At 40.7% G+C, this 22,282-nt stretch overlaps 1 protein-coding gene across 3 annotated transcripts in view; it reads left to right on the top strand.

The window, feature by feature from the left end:
* Positions 1 to 22,282, top strand: part of tmtc3 (transmembrane O-mannosyltransferase targeting cadherins 3) — a 93,860-nt gene that overhangs the window by 61,278 nt on the left and 10,300 nt on the right. For all 3 annotated transcript variants that reach the window (XM_034175895.1, XM_034175897.1, XM_034175898.1), the window contains 3 exons: positions 10,710 to 10,813; positions 11,533 to 11,702; positions 12,399 to 12,625. In XM_034175895.1, the coding sequence (XP_034031786.1) occupies positions 10,710 to 10,813; positions 11,533 to 11,702; positions 12,399 to 12,625 (501 nt within the window). The remainder of the gene's footprint in view (positions 1 to 10,709; positions 10,814 to 11,532; positions 11,703 to 12,398; positions 12,626 to 22,282) is intronic.

The following is a 22,282-nucleotide window of genomic DNA, read 5'->3' as shown; positions in this document are numbered from 1 at the left end:
TGCAGGTGTCGGCCAAATTCTAGGTGACACACACGAATATCCAACACTGCTCGCTGGGCACTCAGAAAATGTGTGGCCATTCAAGCTGTTAGCACGAACATGTTGAGCAGACGATCACTTTTGCGCTGGATGTGAAATTTGTCTAAGTGCTTCCACGAGTGTGGCATTTCAAAAAGCAATACACATTTGGTATGCATGTGTATCTCCCCCCCCCCCCCCCCCCCCCCCCCCGAAAGACGTGTACGCACTTGCATAAAATGCTGATATGTATGTACAGACATGATCATACAGGGGCTGGAACGTCTGAGTGCACAACAAATAACTAAAATGAATGACCACATAACACAGAAACAGTGACACGTTGGTCTGGGCGCCGAACGTCTGCAGGCTGCGGGCTGGGCCGACACATGTCCATAAATCATCTAATTTCCCTTTTTTGAAAACACAAGTTTATCTCCTTGTTGATTTTAAGCATTTCACACTTGCGTTATAAGACAGTGATTGTAGCGCAGTGGTAAAGTTTCCGTCTGTTAATCACAGCTTTTGTAGATTGCAGGTTGGAATACCATGAGTGGCATTTATTTTTTATTTAACCAGGGTTATTTAACTGCAGGGTTCTGTATTGGGTCCCCTTTTATTTATTTTTGAGATCAACCCAGTGATTTTCACTTATTATACACAAATATCTTATGTATCAGTGTCCAGTGATTGTATTAACTATATATATACCCGGCTGGACATAATATGACATAATGAAAGCACACTGCTTCACTCATGTCATTTCATGACTGTATGTCTGTGACCATGGGTTATCTACAGAGGAACAGGCAGTTCATATTTGTATTGTTTGATCGATAAGAGGGATTCAATAAAATGCCGTGTTTTTTTATGGTGTGTGTGTTTTTTTTCTTCTTCTTCTTCTCCTCCTCCACAGCAGAGGCGCGATCTGGTGCAACACATTCCAGCTGCTCGCACTGTGTTCGTGCATGCGCATGAGCGTGCATGAAACAGTCGCTGATGTGTTGTACATGCCTGTTTCAACCGTGCGTCCCTCACAACAGCAGGTGGAATGTTTAGTGGTTCCCATTTTGTGTTTGGTTCGTGGATTTTCTTCTGGCTTCTGCCTATAACTTATTTTTTGCCATACAGTACTATACTGTTTACATTTTTAATGACTGATGCAAATTAAGTCCAAGGCATATGGTGCATCCGGAAAGTATTCATGGCGCTTCACTTTTTCCATATTTTATGTTACAGCCTTATTCCAAAATGGAGTAAATTAAATTTTTCCCTCAAAATTCTACTCACAACACCCCGTGGCAACTTGGAAAAAGTTTTTTTTTAAATTGTGATTATTTTTGCAAATTTTTAAAAAATAAAATGCTGAGAAATCACATGTACATAAATATTCACACCCTTTGCTCAATTCTTTGTTGATTCAATTCAAGTTTATTTATATAGCACATTTAAACACAATTGCAGCTGACCAAAGTGCTTCACAATGATAGCAATACAATAACTGTAAAATATTAACAAAAGGAAAAGAATAACAAATTGAAAAATATAGAGCAAAATAGCAGAGCAAAGCATATACCACTTTGCCAGTGTTGAAAGCCAGAGAAAAGAGAGGAGTTTTCAGTCTGGACGTAAACTGTCCCAAACACACTGAGGACCTGACAGACAGAGGAAAATTGTTCCAGAGTCATGGCGCTGCCACAGAAAAGGCTCTATCACCTCTTAAGCCTGGCTTTAGGAACAGCCAGGAGAAGCTGGTCAGCTGACCTCAGAGCCCTATGTGGAGTGTACGGCTGCAAGAGCTCACTCAGATACTTTGGGCCTATACAGTGCAGACACTTAAAAACAATCAGAAAACTTTATATTTAACACAAAAGCCAACAGGGAGCCAGTGTAAGGTGCAGAGCACAGGGGTGATGTGCTCATGCTTCTTTGTGTTAGTCAAAAGGCGGGCTGCAGCATTCTTTCAAAATCAACTCAAGTAAAATAAGTTTTAATTTTGGAAAGAGTCCTCAGCTGTAAGAAGCTGGCACTGATGACAGAGCTGATGTGCTTATCAAATCTGAACATTGGGACAACTATCACCCCTAGATTTTTTTTACAAAAGGGCGGCAGAAAGTGGACAGAGGACTAATAACACTGTCTTGTCCTTGTAGAGGGTTACTTTGCACGAACACTAAAATCTCAGTTTTATTTTTAAGATTCAGAAAGTTAGTTCTCATCCAGACTTGTACATCATTCAGACAGTCCTGTAGTATTATTACAGCAGCCTGGGTATCACAGGAGGTAAAAGGAAGGTAAATCTGAATGTCGTCTGCAAAACAATGAAAACAGACTTTGTGCTTTTTAAAAACAGACCCAAGAGGGATCATGTACAAAGCGAAAAGAAGTGGTGCTAAAATTGAGCCCTGGAGCACGCCATATTTAAGAGGAGACTCACAGGAGTAGTACTGTCCTACTTTATCAGAAAAATGTCTGTTGGAAAGATAAGACCGAAACCAATTTAGCGCTGAACCTTAATACCTAAATGAGGCTCGAGGCGAGTCACAAGGATGCAATGGTCCAGTGTGTCAAAGCCTGCGGACAAATCTAAAAGCAGAAGAACAGCAGTGTTCCCAGCATCAACAGTTAAATGAAGGTCATTAAAAACTTTTAAAAGGGCTGTTGCAGTGCTGTGTCTTAATTTAAAACCAGATTGAAACTTCTAACCTATTTAATTCAGATCCAGATAAGCCTGCAATTGGTCATAGACAACTTTCTCTAAGACTTTAGACACAAATGGCAATTTAGCGATGGGTCTATAGTTGGACAACACATTTGGGTCAAGATTGCTCTTCTTGATGAGCGGCTAGACTACAGCATGTTTTATAGCTGATGGAAAACAGCCACTTAGTAGAGAGGTATTCACAAGTTCAGCGATAAATAGACCAGTACACTCAAAAACATCTTTAAACAAATAACCTGGAACAATGTCCAAAGTGCAGATTAACAACAACTGATTAACAACTTTAGTCATCTCACAAATAGATATAGGATTAAAACAGTCAAAAACAGCATGACACATGGATGGATCTGCTGACTCCACATCAAACACAGGAGATGATTTAAGATCAGAGATTTTATCTCTGAAATAAGAGAGAAAATCTTCACAAAGGCTTGCCGAGGGCACAGCAATATTGCTAGCACAATGACTAATAAGCAAATTCGGGGTGTTAAAAAGCACCTGAGGTTTGTGACAGTTTGAGGACACAAGATCTGACATGAACTACTTTTAGCGGCTTTAGCTGTTCTCTGATAGTCAGTCTGTCCCTCAGTATTTGCAAGGAAATATGAAGGTTATCTTTTTTCCATTGACGCTCAGCGCGCCTACAAGAGCGCCTGAGTTCGCGAGTGTGCTCGTTTAACCAAGGCTGTGCCATGGGCTTTAGGTGCTTCAGCCATAAAGGAGCCACTGAGTCCAAAGCCTTTGTGCACGCACCATTTAAAAAAAAGGACTTCATCAGGAGTTGCATTTTCTGAGTCGTTTCTATATGTTTCATGAAAAGCGTCAGAAAACAGGGCGGCTGACTCAGTATTGAATGTGCGCGCCGTGGCGCACGGACTAACCACACTCTGAGACAGTGTTAAAGAGAATAAAACAGCAAAGTCATCAGAGAAGTGGGTTTCACAAATCTCAATTGCATTAGGATTAAGACCAAAAGAGAGCACAATGTCCAAAATATGCCCCTTCTCGTGCATACAGCTTTACACAGATTGAGTCAAATTAAGAGTCAAATCAAATTGATGTACCTTTGGCAGCAATTACAGCCTCAAGTCTTCATGAATATGATGCCACAAGCTTGATGCACCTATGTTTGGGCAGTTTTGGGCAGCCACCACCATGCTTCACTGTAGGGATGGTGCCTGGTTTACTCAAAACATGTTGCTGGCATTCACGACAAAGAGTTCAATCTTTGTCTCATCAGACCAGAGAATTTTGTTTCTCATGGTCTGAGAGTCCTTCAGGTGCCTTTTAGCAAACTCCAGCTGGGCTGCCATGTGCCTTTTACTAAGGAGTGGCTTCCATCTGGTCACTCCACCATACAGGCCTGATTGGTGGATTGCTGCAGAGATGGTTGTCCTTCTGGAAGGTTCTCCTTTCTCCACAGAGGAATGCTGGAGCTCTGACAGAGTGACCATTGGCTTCTTGGTCACCTCTCTGACTAAGACTCTTCTCCCCCGGTCGCTCAGTTTAGATGGGGGGGCAGCTCTAAGAAGAGTCCTGGTGGATTTGAACTTCATCCATTTACAGATGGTGGAGGCCGCTGTCTTTATTGAGACCTTCAAAGCAGTAAAAATGTTTCTGTACCCTTCCCCAGATTTTTGCCTTGAGACAATCCTGTCTCTGAGGTCGACAGAGGATTTCTTTCGACTTCATGCTTGATTTGTGCTCTGACATGCACTGTCAAATGTGGGACCTTATATGTAGACAGGTGTGTGCCTTTACAAATCATGTCCAATCAACTGAATTTACCTCAGGTGGACTCTAATTAAGCTGTAGAAACATCTCAAGGATGATCAGTGGAAACAGGACGCACCTGAGCTCAATTTTGAGCTTCATGGCAAAGGCTGTGAATACTTGTGTTCATTTGAGTGCTTGTTTTGGGGTGGGTTTTTTGTTGTTGTTGTTTGTTTGTTTTAAATAAATTTGTAAAAATATAAAAAAGAAAAATTCACATCGTCATTATGGGGTATTCTGTGTAGAATTTTGAGGAAAAAAATAATTTATAACAAAATGTGGAAAAAGTGAAGCACTGTGAATTCTTTCTGGGTGCACTGCGTTCAGTGACTGGGAAATATACATGTATCCATCCCATGACTTTTCTGAAGAAAACTGGCAATCAAACTGATCATTTATGTGTGTTATACCAAAGGGCACCATTACTTCTTCAAACTATCAAGTTGTGGAGATGTGATGACAATTTAAGATATCGAGAAGCCTGAGTTACGTTTTGTATTTGAAATGGCATAAACAAATTAAAATGTGCAAAAATCCCAAGGGGCTGAATACGTTTTCAGGGTCTACACACACACACACACATATATATACAACGTCTGTTAGAAAAGTATCCGACCTTATTATTTTTTTCAAAAACCATATGAATTTGAATCACGTGTGATTGCGTCAGCCAAGCTTGAACCCTCGTGCGCATGCGTGAGTTTTTTCATGCCTGTCGGTTGCTTCATTCGCCTGTGAGCAGGCTTTGAGTGAGGTGTGGTCTACCCCTCTCGTCTATTTTTTATTGCGAATAAATGTCTGAACGATTTGGATCTTTGCTGCATCAATTTTTTTCCAGAAACTAAGAGACCTCCAGGTGGACACCGTTCGAAAAATTAATATGGCTTTCAGGGACGATTTTATGGGGATTAAACAGATTAAGGAGTGTTCCTGCCCCTTTAAGGACGGCCCACACCTGCTGCGCGCTCCCAGCGCCGATGGACAGGCTGACACCCCGCACAAACAACCTGATAATTTCCAACGTGAAAGCTTTGTTGATCCGGGACCTCGTCTGACTTTCACAAAAAGGCAGAAGATGTGGACATCAGCACTTTTTCCAGCACATTCCACCGTTACTTTTCATGGAAAAAGAAGCCGAGGGACGCGCCACGGAGACGTTCATTATGCGGGACAAAACCACCTCTGTGTTGGTCTCACAGGACGGCTTAAAGGTGGATTTCAGACAGATTCCGGTTGCTTTCCAGTCGTGTGAATATCCGATTGTGATTGTGCTTGAGCTGAACATGCCAGAACATGTCCTGTGAGGCTTCATCACGGCCTCCTTCGTTCCTCTTTCCATGACAAAAATTCCTGTAACAATGAAATGTGCCGTTCATTTCTAAACTGGACGCTGTCTTGATCCGGTATGTCCTCTGACTAGCACAGGAATTGTGAAAAGACGTGGACATCAGCACATTCCACCGTTACAGGAGTTTTTTTTTTCATGGAAAAAGAAGCCGAGGGACGCGCCACCGTGCCGCTCTTGACGCGGCACAAAACCACCTCGGTGTTGGTCTCTCAGGACGGCTTTCAGACGGATTCCGGTTGCTTTTCTGTCGTGTGAATATCCGAGAAATTGAGCTTGAGCTGGACAAGCCCCAACATGTCCTGTGAGGCTTCATCACGGTGTTTCTTTGCGCCGAGCGGCTGCACCACGACGCGCCAAACTCCTCCGCACGTCTGTCTTAATGTGCCGAAAAAGTGCTGATGTCCACGTCTTTTCACAATTCCTGTGCTAGTCAGAGGACATACCGGATCAAGACAGCGTCCAGTTTAGAAATGAACGGCACATTTCACCGTTACAGGAGTTTTTGTTATGGAAAGAGGAACAAGGCGGAGGAATTCCTCGCATCGCGGCGGAGCTGCATGACGAAAAGAAACGCCGTGATGAAGCCTCACAGGACATGTTCTGGCATGTCCAGCTTATGCATAATCACAATCGAATATTCACACGACTGGAAAGCAACCGGAATCCGTCTGAAATCCACCTTTAAGCCGTCCTGTGAGACCAACACCGAGGTGGTTTTGTCCCGCGTAATGAACGGCTCCGTGGCACGTCCCTCGGCTTCTTTTTCCATGAAAAAAAAAAACTCCTGTAACGGTGGAATGTGCCAGAAAAAGTGCTGATGTCCACATCTTCTGCCTTTTTGTGAAAGTCAGACGAGGTCCCGGATCAACAAAGCTTTCACGTTGGAAATGATCTGGTTGTTTGTGCGGGGTGTCAGCCTGTCCATCGGCACTGGGAGCACGCTGCACTCTCAGCAGTTGTGGGCCGTCCTTAAAGGGGCAGTAACACTCAATCTGTTTAATCCCCATAAAATCGTCCCTGAAAGCCATATTAATTTTTCGAACGGTGTCCACCTGGAGGTCTCTTACAGTTTCTGGAAAAAAAATTCATGCAGCAAAGATCCAAATCGTTCAGACATTTATTCGCAATAAAAAATAGACAAGAGGGGTAGACCACACCTCACTCAAAGCCTGCTCACAGGCGAATGAAGCAACCGACAGGCATGAAAAAACTCACGCATGCGCATGAGGGTTCAAGCTTGGCTGACGCAATCACATGTGGTTCAAATCCATATGGTTTTTGAAAAAAATAATAAGGTTGGATACTTTTCTAACAGACCTCGTATATATACACTCAACAAAAATATAAACGCAACACTTTTGGTTTTGCTCCCATTTTGTATGAGATGAACTCAAAGATCTAAAACTTTTTCCACATACACAATATCACCATTTCCCTCAAATATTGTTCACAAACCAGTCGAAATCTGTGATAGTGAGCACTTCTCCTTTGCTGAGATAATCCATCCCACCTCACAGGTGTGCCATATCAAGATGCTGATTAGACACCATGATTAGTGCACAGGTGTGCCTTAGACTGCCCACAATAAAAGGCCACTCTGAAAGGTGCAGTTTTATCACACAGCACAATGCCACAGATGTCGCAAGATTTGAGGGAGCGTGCAATTGGCATGCTGACAGCAGGAATGTCAACCAGAGCTGTTGCTCATGTATTGAATGTTCATTTCTCTACCATAAGCCGTCTCCAAAGGTGTTTCAGAGAATTTGGCAGTACATCCAACCAGCCTCACAACCGCAGACCACGTGTAACCACACCAGCCCAGGACCTCCACATCCAGCATGTTCACCTCCAAGATCGTCTGAGACCAGCCACTCAGACAGCTGCTGAAACAATCGGTTTGCATAACCAAAGAATTTCTGCACAAACTGTCAGAAACCGTCTCAGGGAATCTCATCTGCATGCTGGTCGTCCTCATCGGGGTCTCGACCTGACTCCAGTTCGTCGTCGTAACCGACTTGAGTGGGCAAATGCTCACATTCGCTGGCGTTTGGCACGTTGGAGAGGTGTTCTCTTCACGGATGAATCCCGGTTCACACTGTTCAGGGCAGATGGCAGACAGCGTGTGTGGCATCGTGTGGGTGAGCGGTTTTCTGATGTCAGTGTTGTGTATCGAGTGGCCCATGGTGGCGGTGGGGTTATGGTATGGGCAGGCGTCTGTTATGGACGAAGAACACAAATGCATTTTATTGATGGCATTTTGAATGCACAGAGATACCATGACGAGATCCTGAGGCCCATTGTTGTGCCATACATCCAAGAACATCACCTCATGTTGCAGCAGGATAATGCACGGCCCCATGTTGCAAGGATCTGTACACAATTCTTGGAAGCTGAAAATGTCCCAGTTCTTGCATGGCCGGCATACTCACCGGACATGTCACCCATTGAGCATGTTTGGGATACTCTGGACCGGCATATACGACAGCGTGTACCAGTTCCTGCCAATATCCAGCAACTTCGCACAGCCATTGAAGAGGAGTGGACCAACATTCCACAGGCCACAATTGACAACCTGATCAACTCTATGCGAAGGAGATGTGTTGCACTGCATGAGACAAATGGTGGTCACACCAGATACTGACTGGTATCCCCCCCAATAAAACAAAACTGCACCTTTCAGAATGGCCTTTTATTGTGGACAGTCTAAGGCACACCTGTGCACTTATCATGGTGTCTAATCAGCATCTTGATATGGCACACCTGTGAGGTGGGATGGATTATCTCAGCAAAGGAGAAGTACTCACTATCACAGATTTAGACTGGTTTGTGAACAATATTTGAGGGAAATGGTGATATTGTGTATGTGGAAAAAGTTTTAGATCTTTGAGTTCATCTCATACAAAATGGGAGCAAAACCAAAAGTGTTGCGTTTATATTTTTGTTGAGTGTATATGGACGTGCGGGTGCACAGCCATCCACTGTGAGGAATTCAGTAACAGCATGTTGTTTCAGACGCACTTCCATGTCCATCGCTGTTTTTTTACAAATTACTGTGTACATGTATTACGTTGAAACTGATCCTCTGCACGCCTGAAATTGCCTGTGGAAACAGTTTGATGTTGTGATTGTTAGTTAGTAAGGGATTATTCTTGTACCTGTTTAACTTCAATATCTTGGTTGTTATTGAAATAACTGGCTTGAAGTCATCAACTTTTCAGCTGACACTCATACTTAATTTTTTTTCTAAACTGTTTTTGAATGTTTTCATTTTTCGTGTTACTTTCTTACCTCATAGAGTGCTTAGCAGCAGATTTCTTTGTGTTGTCACTGTAGGTTTTGTATGTTTTTTCCCCAAAAAATATCTATTGAGGTTTTCAAATGAAGCCAATAAACAATGGTGGCAAACAGTGTAATTCCCTTCACCCAATGCAACAGTGAAACTGCAAGTACTAAGACCACATCAACTAATAACATTAAGCGAATTAGCTTTAAATGGATAATAAAATATTCTATGAATATTGTGTATTTATAATGAAAATAGTAACATACTGTACCAAAACACATGATAATAATAGTCAATCAGTTTGTTGAATGCCACATTACATGTTAATGCAGGTACTAAATCACTCATGGTTCTCTTGGAGATGCAGCTTCTGTAACCACTTGAAATAGGGGTGATGTAGCTTCTGTAACTACTTGAAATAGGGGTCCTATGTCTTACAAAATTTCCTCAAGGAGCCCTTTATGATGCATTATTAACTGCATACATATGTTACAGTTCAACTCCATTTACCTGGATGTGTGTTCCCAACCTTACTTGTTCTCTGCTACAGTTTGAGCTGTCAGGTGACATTGTAAAAAATCAGCTTTATTTCACTTACTCTTCCATCTCCAAATTGTCCGTAATAATTGTTCAGTTTCTGAACACCTTGGTACGACGCGTTTTAGGGCCACATTGAATTTTTAAAAAAAATTTTTTTAGACTTTGAGAATAAAGTCGTAATATTACGAGAATAAAGCCGTAATTTTAAGACTTCGAGAATAAAGTTGTAATATTACGAGAATAAAGTCATAATTTTACGAGAATAAAGCCGTATGTTTATGAGAAAAAACAAGTTTCCCGGTCCACAGCTAATGTAAGCTAATGCTATCATGTGGAAGCAGCTCTAGAAGGGTTTTTTTTTTTTTTTTTGGAAACAGCCTTAGAAGTAGTTAACTAAACAGTGCCTCAAACTTGGGTTTATGAACCAGCCAAACCATTTTATAGAAGTTTGACGTGGATGCGGTGCAACAAAGAGGAGTCATGGAGGCTGTTTTGTGTGCTGTCAGTGTTTCATTTCCGGAATCAAGCTTTTTTTCCTCTTTCACGATTACGAGTTTTTCTCGTAAAATTACAACTTTATTCTCGTAATATTACGACTTTATTCTCGAAAACACTGTCGTACCTTGGCATATCCTCCATTCAAGTTATAAATTTGCCCATCCCCGCTGAAGTGAAAAAAAAAAACAAGTAACAAAAAAGCAAAAAACTACTGTCAAATACATACAGGATGCTTTTTGTTGAAATTCACTTTATGTGTGGGATGACAAACCTTTGTTTTAATTTTTATAATGGGTAATTATCTTTAGGTCCTCAGCTACATATCTTTTTATTTGTATTCACAGCTTATTAAGGAAACTTGTAATTTCCTATTCTGTCATTCAGAATATGAAATCATATTCTCTGCATTCAGATACATAAAAATCAATATAGTACCTACCGAATTTATACTTTTTTCTCATTTCAAAGACTAATGGATGTCTATTTGTTGTTGAGCTAGTCTCTGTTTGTTCACACTGTTTCTGCAGATGACATTGGTGCTCATATGAATGTTGGGAGAACCTACAAGAACTTGAATAAGACGAAAGAGGCTGAAGATGCTTATCTGATTGCAAAATCACTCATGCCACAGGTACTGGATCATGTCACATGCCGTCTACTATTTTCTTGTCAAAGGTCTAAAAAGAAACTTTAAGCAGCAAGACTACTCTGCTGCTTTGCATCTGTTTTCACTGTCTTCCCTCTATTTTGTTAGTTTGTGCCAAACGTACAGCGGCATAATTGTTCATATTATTGACAGCAGATGGTGGTATTCGGACATGTCATGCATTCAGTAATAAAGCACGGGACAGCTTTCATTTCAGTAAGTGCTGTCTCCATGTAATCAGATCCAAATTCTATCAAATAGCCAGTACTAACTGAATTGTTTTGCCCGGACAGAGCTTAGGAAAAGATTTTTCATGTAATGAAACTGTTTTCATTGCACAAGCTTTTCAGAATTTATGAAGTACATCTGATTTAAATGTACATGAAGTAAGATTTATGAAGTACATTTGATTTAAATGTAAAAACTGAACTCCAAAACAAAGGCTTTTGCTGATTTAACCTGCATGTCATTTGGAGTTTTGAAGGGGTTATGTAGGATGAGTGAAAGAGGTGAAGCAAACGTATGGTTCAAAACAACTGTTAAAGCTTCATCCTCCCTTATCCAGTCAGTCCTGACTATCTGTCAAAGCCAGGAATAGTAATACTGGTGGAATTGTTTGGGTTTTTGTTGTTTTTACTTTGTAGTGTTGCTCATATCATCCCACAGCTGTGACAGTAATAACTTCTCTGTTGTTTTCTTATTAGGTTATTCCTGGTAAGAAATATGCAACACGAGTGGCCCCTAACCATCTGAATGTTTACATAAACCTTGCCAATCTAATCCGGGCCAATGAATCGCGACTGGAAGAAGCTGACCAGCTCTACCGGCAAGCAATCAGCATGAGACCAGACTTCAAACAAGCCTACATCAGCAGGCAAGATCTTTAAGTTCAATGCAGAGGTGTTGACGTGTGCTGTCACATTGGAGTATCATAACATTTAATGACTCTACACAACATGACTCTTCATCACTATTTTCAGCAATTTCATTGTAGACAAATTTTCATTTTGGGAAATATATTTGAGACACATTCGGTGTGACCACAGCATGATTTCTACAACACACACTTACACACAGTTTGGAAATCAGTAGGTTGCTTCTTCCAAATTTTTAAGATAAATAACTGCTCTGCAGACTTAGACTATCACGGCTGTGTCTATAATATAAACCCAAACTAAATTGCTGATGAGATCCAAAACCTCTTGAGGCCAAACGAAATCCTCCAGGACTCCTTGTACTTCTTTTTACAAAATGTTTGGGATTGATGTCACACTACATTTGTGTGTGAGAGAGAGATAAAGAATTTTCCGTTGCCACATTTAATTTATTACATTTTGTTGCCCTTGTTAGCCGTCCAAATGTGTCATAAATGTTTCTATACTATCGCAAAGTCATTATCTGTAAGTTAAAACTTGTCAATTGTTTCAGCTCCTTGTGGATTAGTGGGACTCAGAATGATCAGATTATCATTCCCCTGTAAATTCTATTGTAATTTAAGTGTAACCATAACCATGCGCTACAGAGCTTCCCTTTTTTTATTTTGAAATGTGTTTCATTTTGTTCTTCTCAGAGGGGAGTTGCTGTTGAAGATGAACAAGCTGACAGAAGCACGAGACGCCTATCTCCGGGCCTTGGAACTTGACCGCTCTAACGCTGACCTGTGGTACAACTTGGCCATCGTCAACATTGAGATGAAGGACCCGTCAGAAGCGCTTAAGAACTTCAACCATGCCTTGGAACTTAACCCACGCCACAAGCTGGCATTGTTCAACTCAGCCCTTCTTATGCAGGAATCGGGTGAGTGAGGAAGTAGGCAGTCAACTGTTTGCACAAAGCCAGTCTCTTATCAAAGTGGAACAGTCAAAACATTACTTTAAAATCTTGATTTTTGAGAGTTAAACAAAATAATATCATGCTGCCTTTAGGGTGTTACCTGGCTTTTATAAACTTTCTCTCATGCTGGAGTGAACCCTATCAATGCCAGCTGAGTTCAGTGCCAAGTTTCTGTCCAAACATGCAACTCTCATAAAAACATTTAAGATCTAGTTTTATTTCAGGCAGGTTTGGTGGGTGATATTGCCTTTGCTACCTTTGATTCCTCTGCTTTTGTAAATCTTTATTAATGATATTTGCATTGCACAGTGTTGCTTGCAATAACATCATTTGAGGATAAAGTCCAAATATTCTTGTTGTATAACTGAATTCCAATGGAGATGCCACACCATTATATGACAATGAGGTGCATACTTTTCCTTTCACCTCTTCATAAATCCTGGGTACTTCATCATGTGTCTGTCAGGTTGGGCGGAGACATGGCACAAACAGAGCTGGACACAAATCCAAACTCTCTCAACCAGATTGGAATGAAAAAGGTTTAATATGGTTAAACATGCAGGGATTCTGTACACAGGTGGTCCAGCAGCGAGGCAAAGGTGGCAAGCAGACAAAAAGCTGAGGCGTGGTCAAAAACGGGCTGAGGTCAAAAATACACGGCATTGTGGAGTTCAGTGGCGAAGACAAAATCAAATTCAAAGACAAGTCAGAGTCAAAACACAGGCAGACAGATTACGAGGCAAAACAGGACCAAGTACAACGGCTGGAAAGCAAAATGAATTCAACAATCTGGCAGGGGAGAAGCGAAAGTGAAGGGCTTAAATAACACCAGTGGTAAGTAGGAAACAAGACACAGATGCTGGTGAACGATTTGGAAGGGGGTTTGGCAAACAGAAGGGACAGGGCACACCCACACCAAACCCTGAACACCAGACAAGATAGTGCAGTTAAACAAAAGCAAAGTGAACAGGGCTCAACTCAAGGATGAACCTAAAACCACAGTGATCTAAACAAAAGGCCAAAACCACAGATAAAAAAACCCAAGTACTACACAATAAGAAAGAAAATAAGAAAGAGTATTGAAAAGAGATTAACAACAAAAATAAAGGCTCAGACTAAACTAAAATGGAACTCACAAATGGAGACAGTAAAATAAACAGATAATTCAACATATGGCAAAAGAAAAACAGGTGATATAACTAATGATAATACAATGGGGATAATCAAAGGCATGGCAGAAACTAAGACGGAACTAGATACATGGCTACATATGATACACAGAAGATAAATGATAAACCAAACTAGAGACAACCAAATAATAAACAGAAAATCAAAGACTGAAGAGACAGAAGATCGAAGAGGGAAGGCATGGAGTCAAAACCATAACAAGGGCCTGAACGTGCAGAATCATGACAGTGTTAATGATTCATGACCACATAATGCAACGTGACTTCAGAACGTTTACCATATGCCTGAAATCAAGGTCTTCCACAAAGCGAGACCAGAAATACAAATGATATTTGTTCAGTGTAAATCATTACCCTCTGTTTTGGGTTTAAACCTAAAATGCACCCAGACATCAGCAGTTAAAGATGAAGCAACTGCTCTTGTATTTATTCTGTCATGCTCTCTCTCTCTCTCTCTCTCTCTCTCTCTCTCTCTCTCTCTCTCTATATATATATATATATATATATATATATATATATATATATATATATATATATATAAGAGGTCTGTGAGAAAAGTATCCGACCTTTTTATTTTATGCAAAAAATATATGGATTTGATTCATATGTTTTTACGTCAGCCAAGCTTGAACCTTCGTGCGTTGCCTATCTCGGCTTTCAGTGGCTTACCAGTCAAGTGAGTATAAGAGAAATTGTGGAGAGCTGGGCATGTCCCAACTTGTCCTCTGACACTCCAAAACAGAGATGTTCTTTGTCTCGCTCCATCAGCGAATCCATCGTGAAGCGCAAAGCCTCCGCGCGGCTTTCCATGACAAAATCTCTTGTTAAAAGTGAAATCTGCCGGAAAATGGCTGATGTCCAGCTCTTGTGATAACCAGAGAAATTGCACACGATGGTCCCGGATCCACACAGCCATCCATTTAGAAATGATCTGGTGGTTTCTGCCTGTCGATCACGGCTCAGAGCGCGGCGCGCCGTGCAGCATTGTGGGCCGTCCTTAAAGCAGTAGTAACACTCCTTAATCTCTGTGAAGCCCATAAAATTTTCACCGAAAGCCATCTGAATTTTCCGAATGGTTTCCAGCTGCCTGTCTCTAACAGTTTCTGAAAAAATTCTGATGGAACAAAGCCCAAATCATTCCGCCATTTCCTCGCAATGAAAAAACGACGAGAGGGGTGGACCAGTGCTCACTCAAAGCCTGCCCACAGGCGAATGACGCAACCGACAGGCATGAAAAAACTCACGCATGCGCACGGAGGTTCAAGCTTGGCTGACGTAAAAAGATATGAATCAAATCCATATAATTTTTGCATAAAATAAAAAGTTCGGATACTTTTCTCACAGACCTCGTATATATATATATATATATATATATATATATATATATATATATATATATATATATATATATATATATATATATATATATATATATATATATAAAGCAATGTATGTATGTGGCACGGTTTCTCTTCGCGATGCACACCCACAGTAATTAAGCAATCGACACCAAACTTGTTATGGTGACTGGGGGCACCAAGGGTGAGGTCACTGTGGCCCTTTGGTTGAAATCTGAATGGGCCAGTGCGCACTGCATGCAAATTAAGGTGTGAATTTTTTTAACTTAAAATGTACCTGCTGTGTACACCATGCAGACTGTCAATATTAGGGATGTCCCGTTCCGATCGTGTGATCGGAAATCGGGCCTGATCACGTGGTTTCAGACTTGATCGAAATCAGACGTTGCATCCCGATCAGGAATCCGATATAGATTTTATCCTCATTATTTTGATCAGCGCTATTTCAGGTTCATTATTGCAGACTAATGGGCCTTTCACCCATCGGAAGCGTCAGAGGCGTGAGACGCATTGCTTTTTAGAGGCGTCAGAAGCGTCGCTTTAGCTCGGCTTTTGACGTTACGCTTCTGACGGGAGCACGCATTGCCGCTTGTCGGCAGGCTAACACGGTCAGAGTTCAACCCAATCTTTTTTTTTTTAATTGAACAAAAGAAAAAACACAAGTTCAACCGGACAGAGGTGGGGGGAGTTACGCAGAACTGCTGTTTGTGTGTTTAACGCGCTCAACCTGATGCCTCGATGGAATGACAAGAGGATGATGGACACTTTCCCACCGAAAGTCTTGCTCAGTCATCCTTCCGTGCGCAGCAGGACCCGGTGCTGACCAAGTCCTCAGGACGACGATCTGTCATCTGATTAACAAAAAGAAAAAACAAATTGTCCTGTGATCATTTGTCTGCAAAACGGAGCGAGAGATGGTGTGCGCACGAGCGACGTGCGCACTCATCACATTTATGAGTGCGTCTTAAAGAGCTTCCGTCTTCATTCACGTTCACTGCGCTGCTCTGAACATGTTGAACACTGATAAAGCATCAGAGGGTTACACTGAGGACTGTCAGGACGCAAATGTAAGTTGTTTTGTTTTTTTCCTTTTACTTTTCAAGTTGACTTTTGAACTTTTGATGCTCTGAGCTGTGACGTAGCTTCGCGCTGTCCAATAGGAACGACGCATCGGGCCAAAACACGGAAGACTAGTGGCAGAAACCACTGATCTGTACAAATGGTAAATGGACTGCATTTATAAAGCGCTTTTCCATCTGCATCAGACGCTCAAAGCGCTTTACAATTATGCCTCACATTCACCCCGATGTCAGGGTGCTGCCATACAAGGCGCTCACTACACACCGCGAGCAATAGGGGATTAAAGACCTTGCCCAAGGGCCCTTAGTGATTTTCCTGTCAGGCTGGGATTTGAACCACAGATCAGTGCAGAAACCATGTGTCTGAAGAAAAATCCTTGGAAATGTTTTTTGTTCTTGTTTGCTACCTCAAAATTTCTGATTACTGTTTAAAAAAAAGTTTAGAACACTTGTAATTAAAATAGCTAAATCAATAAATGGTTATTTTAAAACCTTTCATCTATAAATTAAAACCACCTGTTATTTCAGATTAGATCATTTCTTGTTTAACATAAGGAACCTTTGACCTTTATTTTTAGACAAATAAAATAACATGGAAATTTGTACATTTTTTAAGTCTTGTAGATTATTACTTGATTGTTCAAGCTACCTCAAGGACAAGTGCACTGTTTAAGTGATAAATAATAAAATAAGGTGATTAAAATGAAATTATTATATATTTAGCATTTGTTCATTGTTCATTCAGTTTTTTAAAGTATCGGATCGGGACTCGGTATCGGCAGATACTCAAAATCAGATGACTCGGAATCGGATCGGGGCCAAAAACCTGATCGGGACATCCCTAGTCAATATCCCTCCCAAGAAGCAAGGGGTGTTAGGTCGTAAATCCCCAAGTGTTAAACGGATGAAATGTAATAGAGCTGGGGAAACATCTGCAGAGACAATAAGAACATTATATATCTCACAGCATTGCCATGATATGACATGCTATCACCTTTTTATCATCATTCACTTGAGTCTAATGAATGTCACAAATTGCTCAATGAAAATTAATGATGACAACACACACACATTGCAGTGCAGCCTTAATTAAAGTCACATGAACTATACAATGACATGGCTAAAATTCTTCTCTATTGCCCGTGTGTAGAATGGGTAACTAAGCTAGTATGAAAGGTACCTTGAAAATCCTCCATTACAATTTAACAGACTTTTTAGCTTTACAAATACCTCTTTTTTTTTCAAATGAAAAAAATGACATATTTTACAAAAGCAAATTTATTTGTAAACACCAACACACGTTACATTGATTCACTTGTGTTGGTTTTTACATAGAATGAATTAGTCAACCAATCAGTATGAGCAGAGTCTAGGTTTACCCATAATCCCTTTGGGCATCTGTGTGTTAATGTTCAAATCTTCAGAATTAAAAATTAACAGATATGTGTTATATATCACTTTGTGCATTTTAAGAGTTTACATTAATGTAGTTATTGTATCCGAATTAATTTGATTTATAAATCAAAACCATAAGTCAAACCTGCTTTCCTTTTCAAGACCTCTGCCTCATGGCTGGACCACTGTATGCTGTCAAGGTAAATGATGCTTTCCTAGTGGGCAGGGTGTACAAAGACAGAAGCACTGACTCATTGGCTGTGTTTGGGTTTGTGATCGCCTTTGATTCTATTAGAAGCTTTGGCGGTGTTTAAAGTTAAAATCAGCTTGTTAGTAGCTGAGAGTGTACGGGAGACAAAATTGAAAGTTATCAGTTATCGGCTAGCTGTAGCGTCCCATAAAGTTTTAGGCAGTTTATCAGTTTAGCATTATAAAAGATAACTTTTCAGTTAGCTGATTAGCAGTTATCGAATATTTATTCAACAACAACAATTATTATTTTAATGGATATTCGCCCTCGTCTAATTCGAGTGAATATGTGTCATTTTGGGCGACTGGGTATGGACGTCGGGCCTCTGAAAATGCATACCGTACGACAAAAGCATGTTATTTGCATTATTATCACTTACTGAGATACACAACATGTAAAGCGTACATAAAAAGGTGGCTCACTTTAACTTTTGTCGTGTCGGCTGGCGTGCACTGCTCTCCAAATGTGAGTCCTCATCAAGCTGGCTGCTTTGGCTGCTGTTCATTGTCGTACTATCCATGAGAAAATCATCCGGAATATCCATATTGGGACCAACACACACTTCTCACCTTTTTATCTTTTCCTCTGTGGACAGTTCTTGGGTTGTGTGCACGCTATGACATCATTTGTTTACGCACAGCGGGCGGGTATAGCCAGGTAGCGCCGACGTAAATCTACACTACCGGCCTAGCAACGCTCAGTAAAGTGATAATAATTGTGAATATTTAGATACAATCTGTGAAATGTTGGACACCTATTAGGGATGTGAATCGTACAACAACTCATGATTCAATTCAATTCCGATTCTTGGGGTGACGATTCGATTACAGAATCGATTTTCGATTCAAACAGCTCTGAGAAATAGTTATAATACTTAAAAATGTTTATGTTTAAGAAAATGCAGCTTTACAAGGTTAATCAAGTGATTTTAGATGTAAATTTACTCATCTGCTTTGCTCGTTCAGAGTTGGCTGGCAGTTTAGCGAAGCGCTGGTCAGGCATCGGCAGATACCGCTGCTCCACTCCTTTTAGCTCCGGGTCATAGTGTAGCATGTGGGCTTGCGGAGTTGAAGTGTTTCCGAAGTACTTGACTTTCATTTTGCAGATTTTGCACACTGCATAAGTCATGTCAAGCTCCTTCTTACGCAGCAAATAATAAAATCCAAAATGCGCTCAAACATTTGCCTTCAGCAAAGACGGTGTTGGCTGAATTAGCTCTTGTCTGCCATGCTAAGTTACAGCTCATGAATGTTTGAAGCACGCCGGACCCTCCCCTCGCGGAGACGCTGTAGTACGGAAGCCGTTGCCTGACAAACAGTACATGCAGCGAGTAAGTAAGAAAATGTTTTAAAAAAATGCTTTTTAAAAATCAATTCTTGGACATTTTGGATCAATTCAGAATAGTAATAAATAAGAATTGCGATTTGGACGTGAATTGATTTTTTCCGGCACCCCTAACACCTATACTGCTGTGGGTCAGAATACGTATGTTATGAGTGATTTTAACATCGACTGGTTTGCTAAAAACTGCCATTTAAGAACTAAGCTGTTTACTGTCACTGCTGCTTGTGGTTTTACTCAGGTCATTAATAAACCCACAAGAATACATGTTAATAATGATGGTAACAGAATATCAACATGTATTAATCATATTTTTACCAATTCTCCTGAGCGGTGCAGTAAAGCAATTTCTGTTCCCATTGGCTGTAGTGATCATAACCTAATCATAATTGTATTAGCCATGATGATAGGTAGACCTGGGCCCACAGTAATATTCAAGAGGTCATATAAAATGTTTAATAATGTGAAATTTGTTGATGATGTGAAAGCTATCCGTTGGTCTGAAGTGTTATCTATTCATAATCCTGAAATTGCACTTGCAAGATTTAATAGTTTATTCATGCCTTTAGTGGAAATTCATGCTCCTTTGAGGAGGTTTGCTGTCAGGAACATTGTCACACCCTGGTTGGATGATGAAATTAAAGATTCTATTAAAATGAGAGATCAGATGAAAAAATGGTAATTATAAAAGGAAATAAATCTGACTGGGATCTTTATCGTAAAATGATGAACTGTTTTTTGAGGATCGAGTTCAGAAAGCAGGAACTGATAGCAAAAAGATATGGAATGTTTTAAATCAGTTGACTGGTAAGAAAAATAGAATTAAGTAGTCCTTTCTTGAGGTAAATAATAAATTCATAACAAAGCTAGTAGATATTGCTAATCATATCAATGATTACTTTATACAGTGAGGAAAATAAGTATTTGAACACCCTGCGATTTTGCAAGTTCTCCCACTTAGAAATCATGGAGGGGTCTGAAATTTTCATCTTAGGTGCATGTCCACTGGGAGAGACATAATCTAAAAAAAAAAAAAAAAAATCCGGGAATCACAATGTATGATTTTTTTAAAATAATTTATTTGTATGTTACTGCTGCAAAGAACACCTACCAACCAGCAAGAATTCTGGCTCACACAGACCTGTTAATTTTTCTTTAAGAAGCCTTCTTATTCTGCACTCTTTACCTGTATTAATTGCACCTGTTTGAGCTTGTTACCTGTATAAAAGGCACCTGTTCACACACTCAATCAATCGCACTCCAGCCTGTCCACCATGGCCAAGACCAAAGAGCTGTCTAAGGACATCAGGGACAAAACTGTAGACCTGCACAAGGCTGGGACGGACTGCAGGACAACAGGCAAGCAGCTTGGTAGCAGACAACAACTGTTATGATTATTTATTAGAAAGTGGAAGAAACACATGATGACTGTCAATCTTCCTCAGTCTGGGATTCCATGCAAGATCTCACTTTGTGGGGTAAGGATGATTCTGAGAAAGCTCAGAACTACACAGGAGGACCTGTCAATGACCTGAAGACAGCTGGGACCACAGTCACAAAGATTACATTAGTAACACATGATGCTGTCATGGTTTAAAATCCTGCAGGATAGCAAGGTCCCCCTGCTCAAGCCAGCACATATCCAGGCCCACTGACCAGTGACCATCTGGATGATCCAGAGGAGGCATGGGAGAAGGTAATGTGGTCAGATGAGACCAGAATAGAGCTTTTTGGAATCAACTCCACTTACCATGTTTAGAGGATGAGAACAACCCCAAGAAAACATCCCAACTGTGAAGTATGGGGGTGGAAACATCATACTCTAGGGGTCCTCTTCTGCAGAGGGGACAGAACGACTGCACCGTATTGAAGGGAGGATGGATGGGGTCACGTATTGCGAGATTTTGGCAAACAACCTCTTTCCCTCAGTAAGAGCATTGAAGATGGGTCATGGCTGGGTCTTCCAGCATGACAATGACCCCAAACACACAGCCAGGGCAACTAAGGAGGGGCTCCGTAATAAGCATTTCAAGGTCCTGGAGTGGCCTGGCCAGTCTCCAGACCTGAACTCAATAGAAACTCTTTGGAGGGAGCTGAAATTCCAAACCTGAAAGATTTGGAGAAGATCTGCATGGAGGAGTGGACCAAAATCCCTGCTGCAGTGTGTGAAAACTTGGTCAAGAACTACAGGAAATGTTTGACCTCTGTAATTGCAAACAAAGGCTACTGTACCAAATATTAACATTGATTTTCACAGGTGTTCAAATACTTTCCGGATATTTTTTTTTAGGTTATGTCTCTCACAGTGGACATGCACCTAAGATGAAAATTTCAGACCCCTCCATGATTTCTAAGTGGGAGAACTTGCAAAATTGCAGGGTGTTCAAATACTTATTTTCCTCACTGTAAGCAAACTAGATAAATTAAGAGAAAATATGCCTAATCTGAGTAATGTTAAATCCTGTCTGTTGATAAGAAATAAAATTATGAACAATAAAAACATCAGGTTTAAATTTGAAGAAGTAATGGTAAAAGTAAAGGAATATTTGAAATCCTGTAAAGACAAGCCCCTGGGTGTTGACGGTCTTGACAGTAGGCTTTTCAGATGAGCAGCCAATTCATTGTATTGCTCCTGTTGTAACTCATATAAGAAACCTCAGTTTTGCTTACAACACGTCCTGCTAAAATTATTCCAATAAATAAATAAACACGTACAGATTGGCCACCATAGGTTAGAAAATAACGCATTGCTAAAATACCCTCAGCTGTATGAGCATTGTGTTCTGTATAACTTGCAGTTGTTTAAGTAATTATTAGGTTCCAAAAACTGAGTTTGCAACTAGCAACCGGACTTTGACGTCAGGGTGCAGCTCTACTCTGATTGGCTGTCACCCCCGCCACTCAAAACGAAACTGAATGCTAACGTCTGCGAAACATCTTTTAAATCACTTCTGAGGTATTACTAGGTTTTAAAAACAGCGTTTTCAGTTTTAGAAGTGTGTATTTCTTGC

Source organism: Thalassophryne amazonica, chromosome 8 (genome assembly GCF_902500255.1).
Source record: "Thalassophryne amazonica chromosome 8, fThaAma1.1, whole genome shotgun sequence".
In the NCBI taxonomy this organism is placed as follows: domain Eukaryota; kingdom Metazoa; phylum Chordata; class Actinopteri; order Batrachoidiformes; family Batrachoididae; genus Thalassophryne; species Thalassophryne amazonica.
The sequence above is the reverse complement of the archived record's forward strand: the minus strand, read 5'-3'. Positions and strand labels throughout refer to the sequence as shown.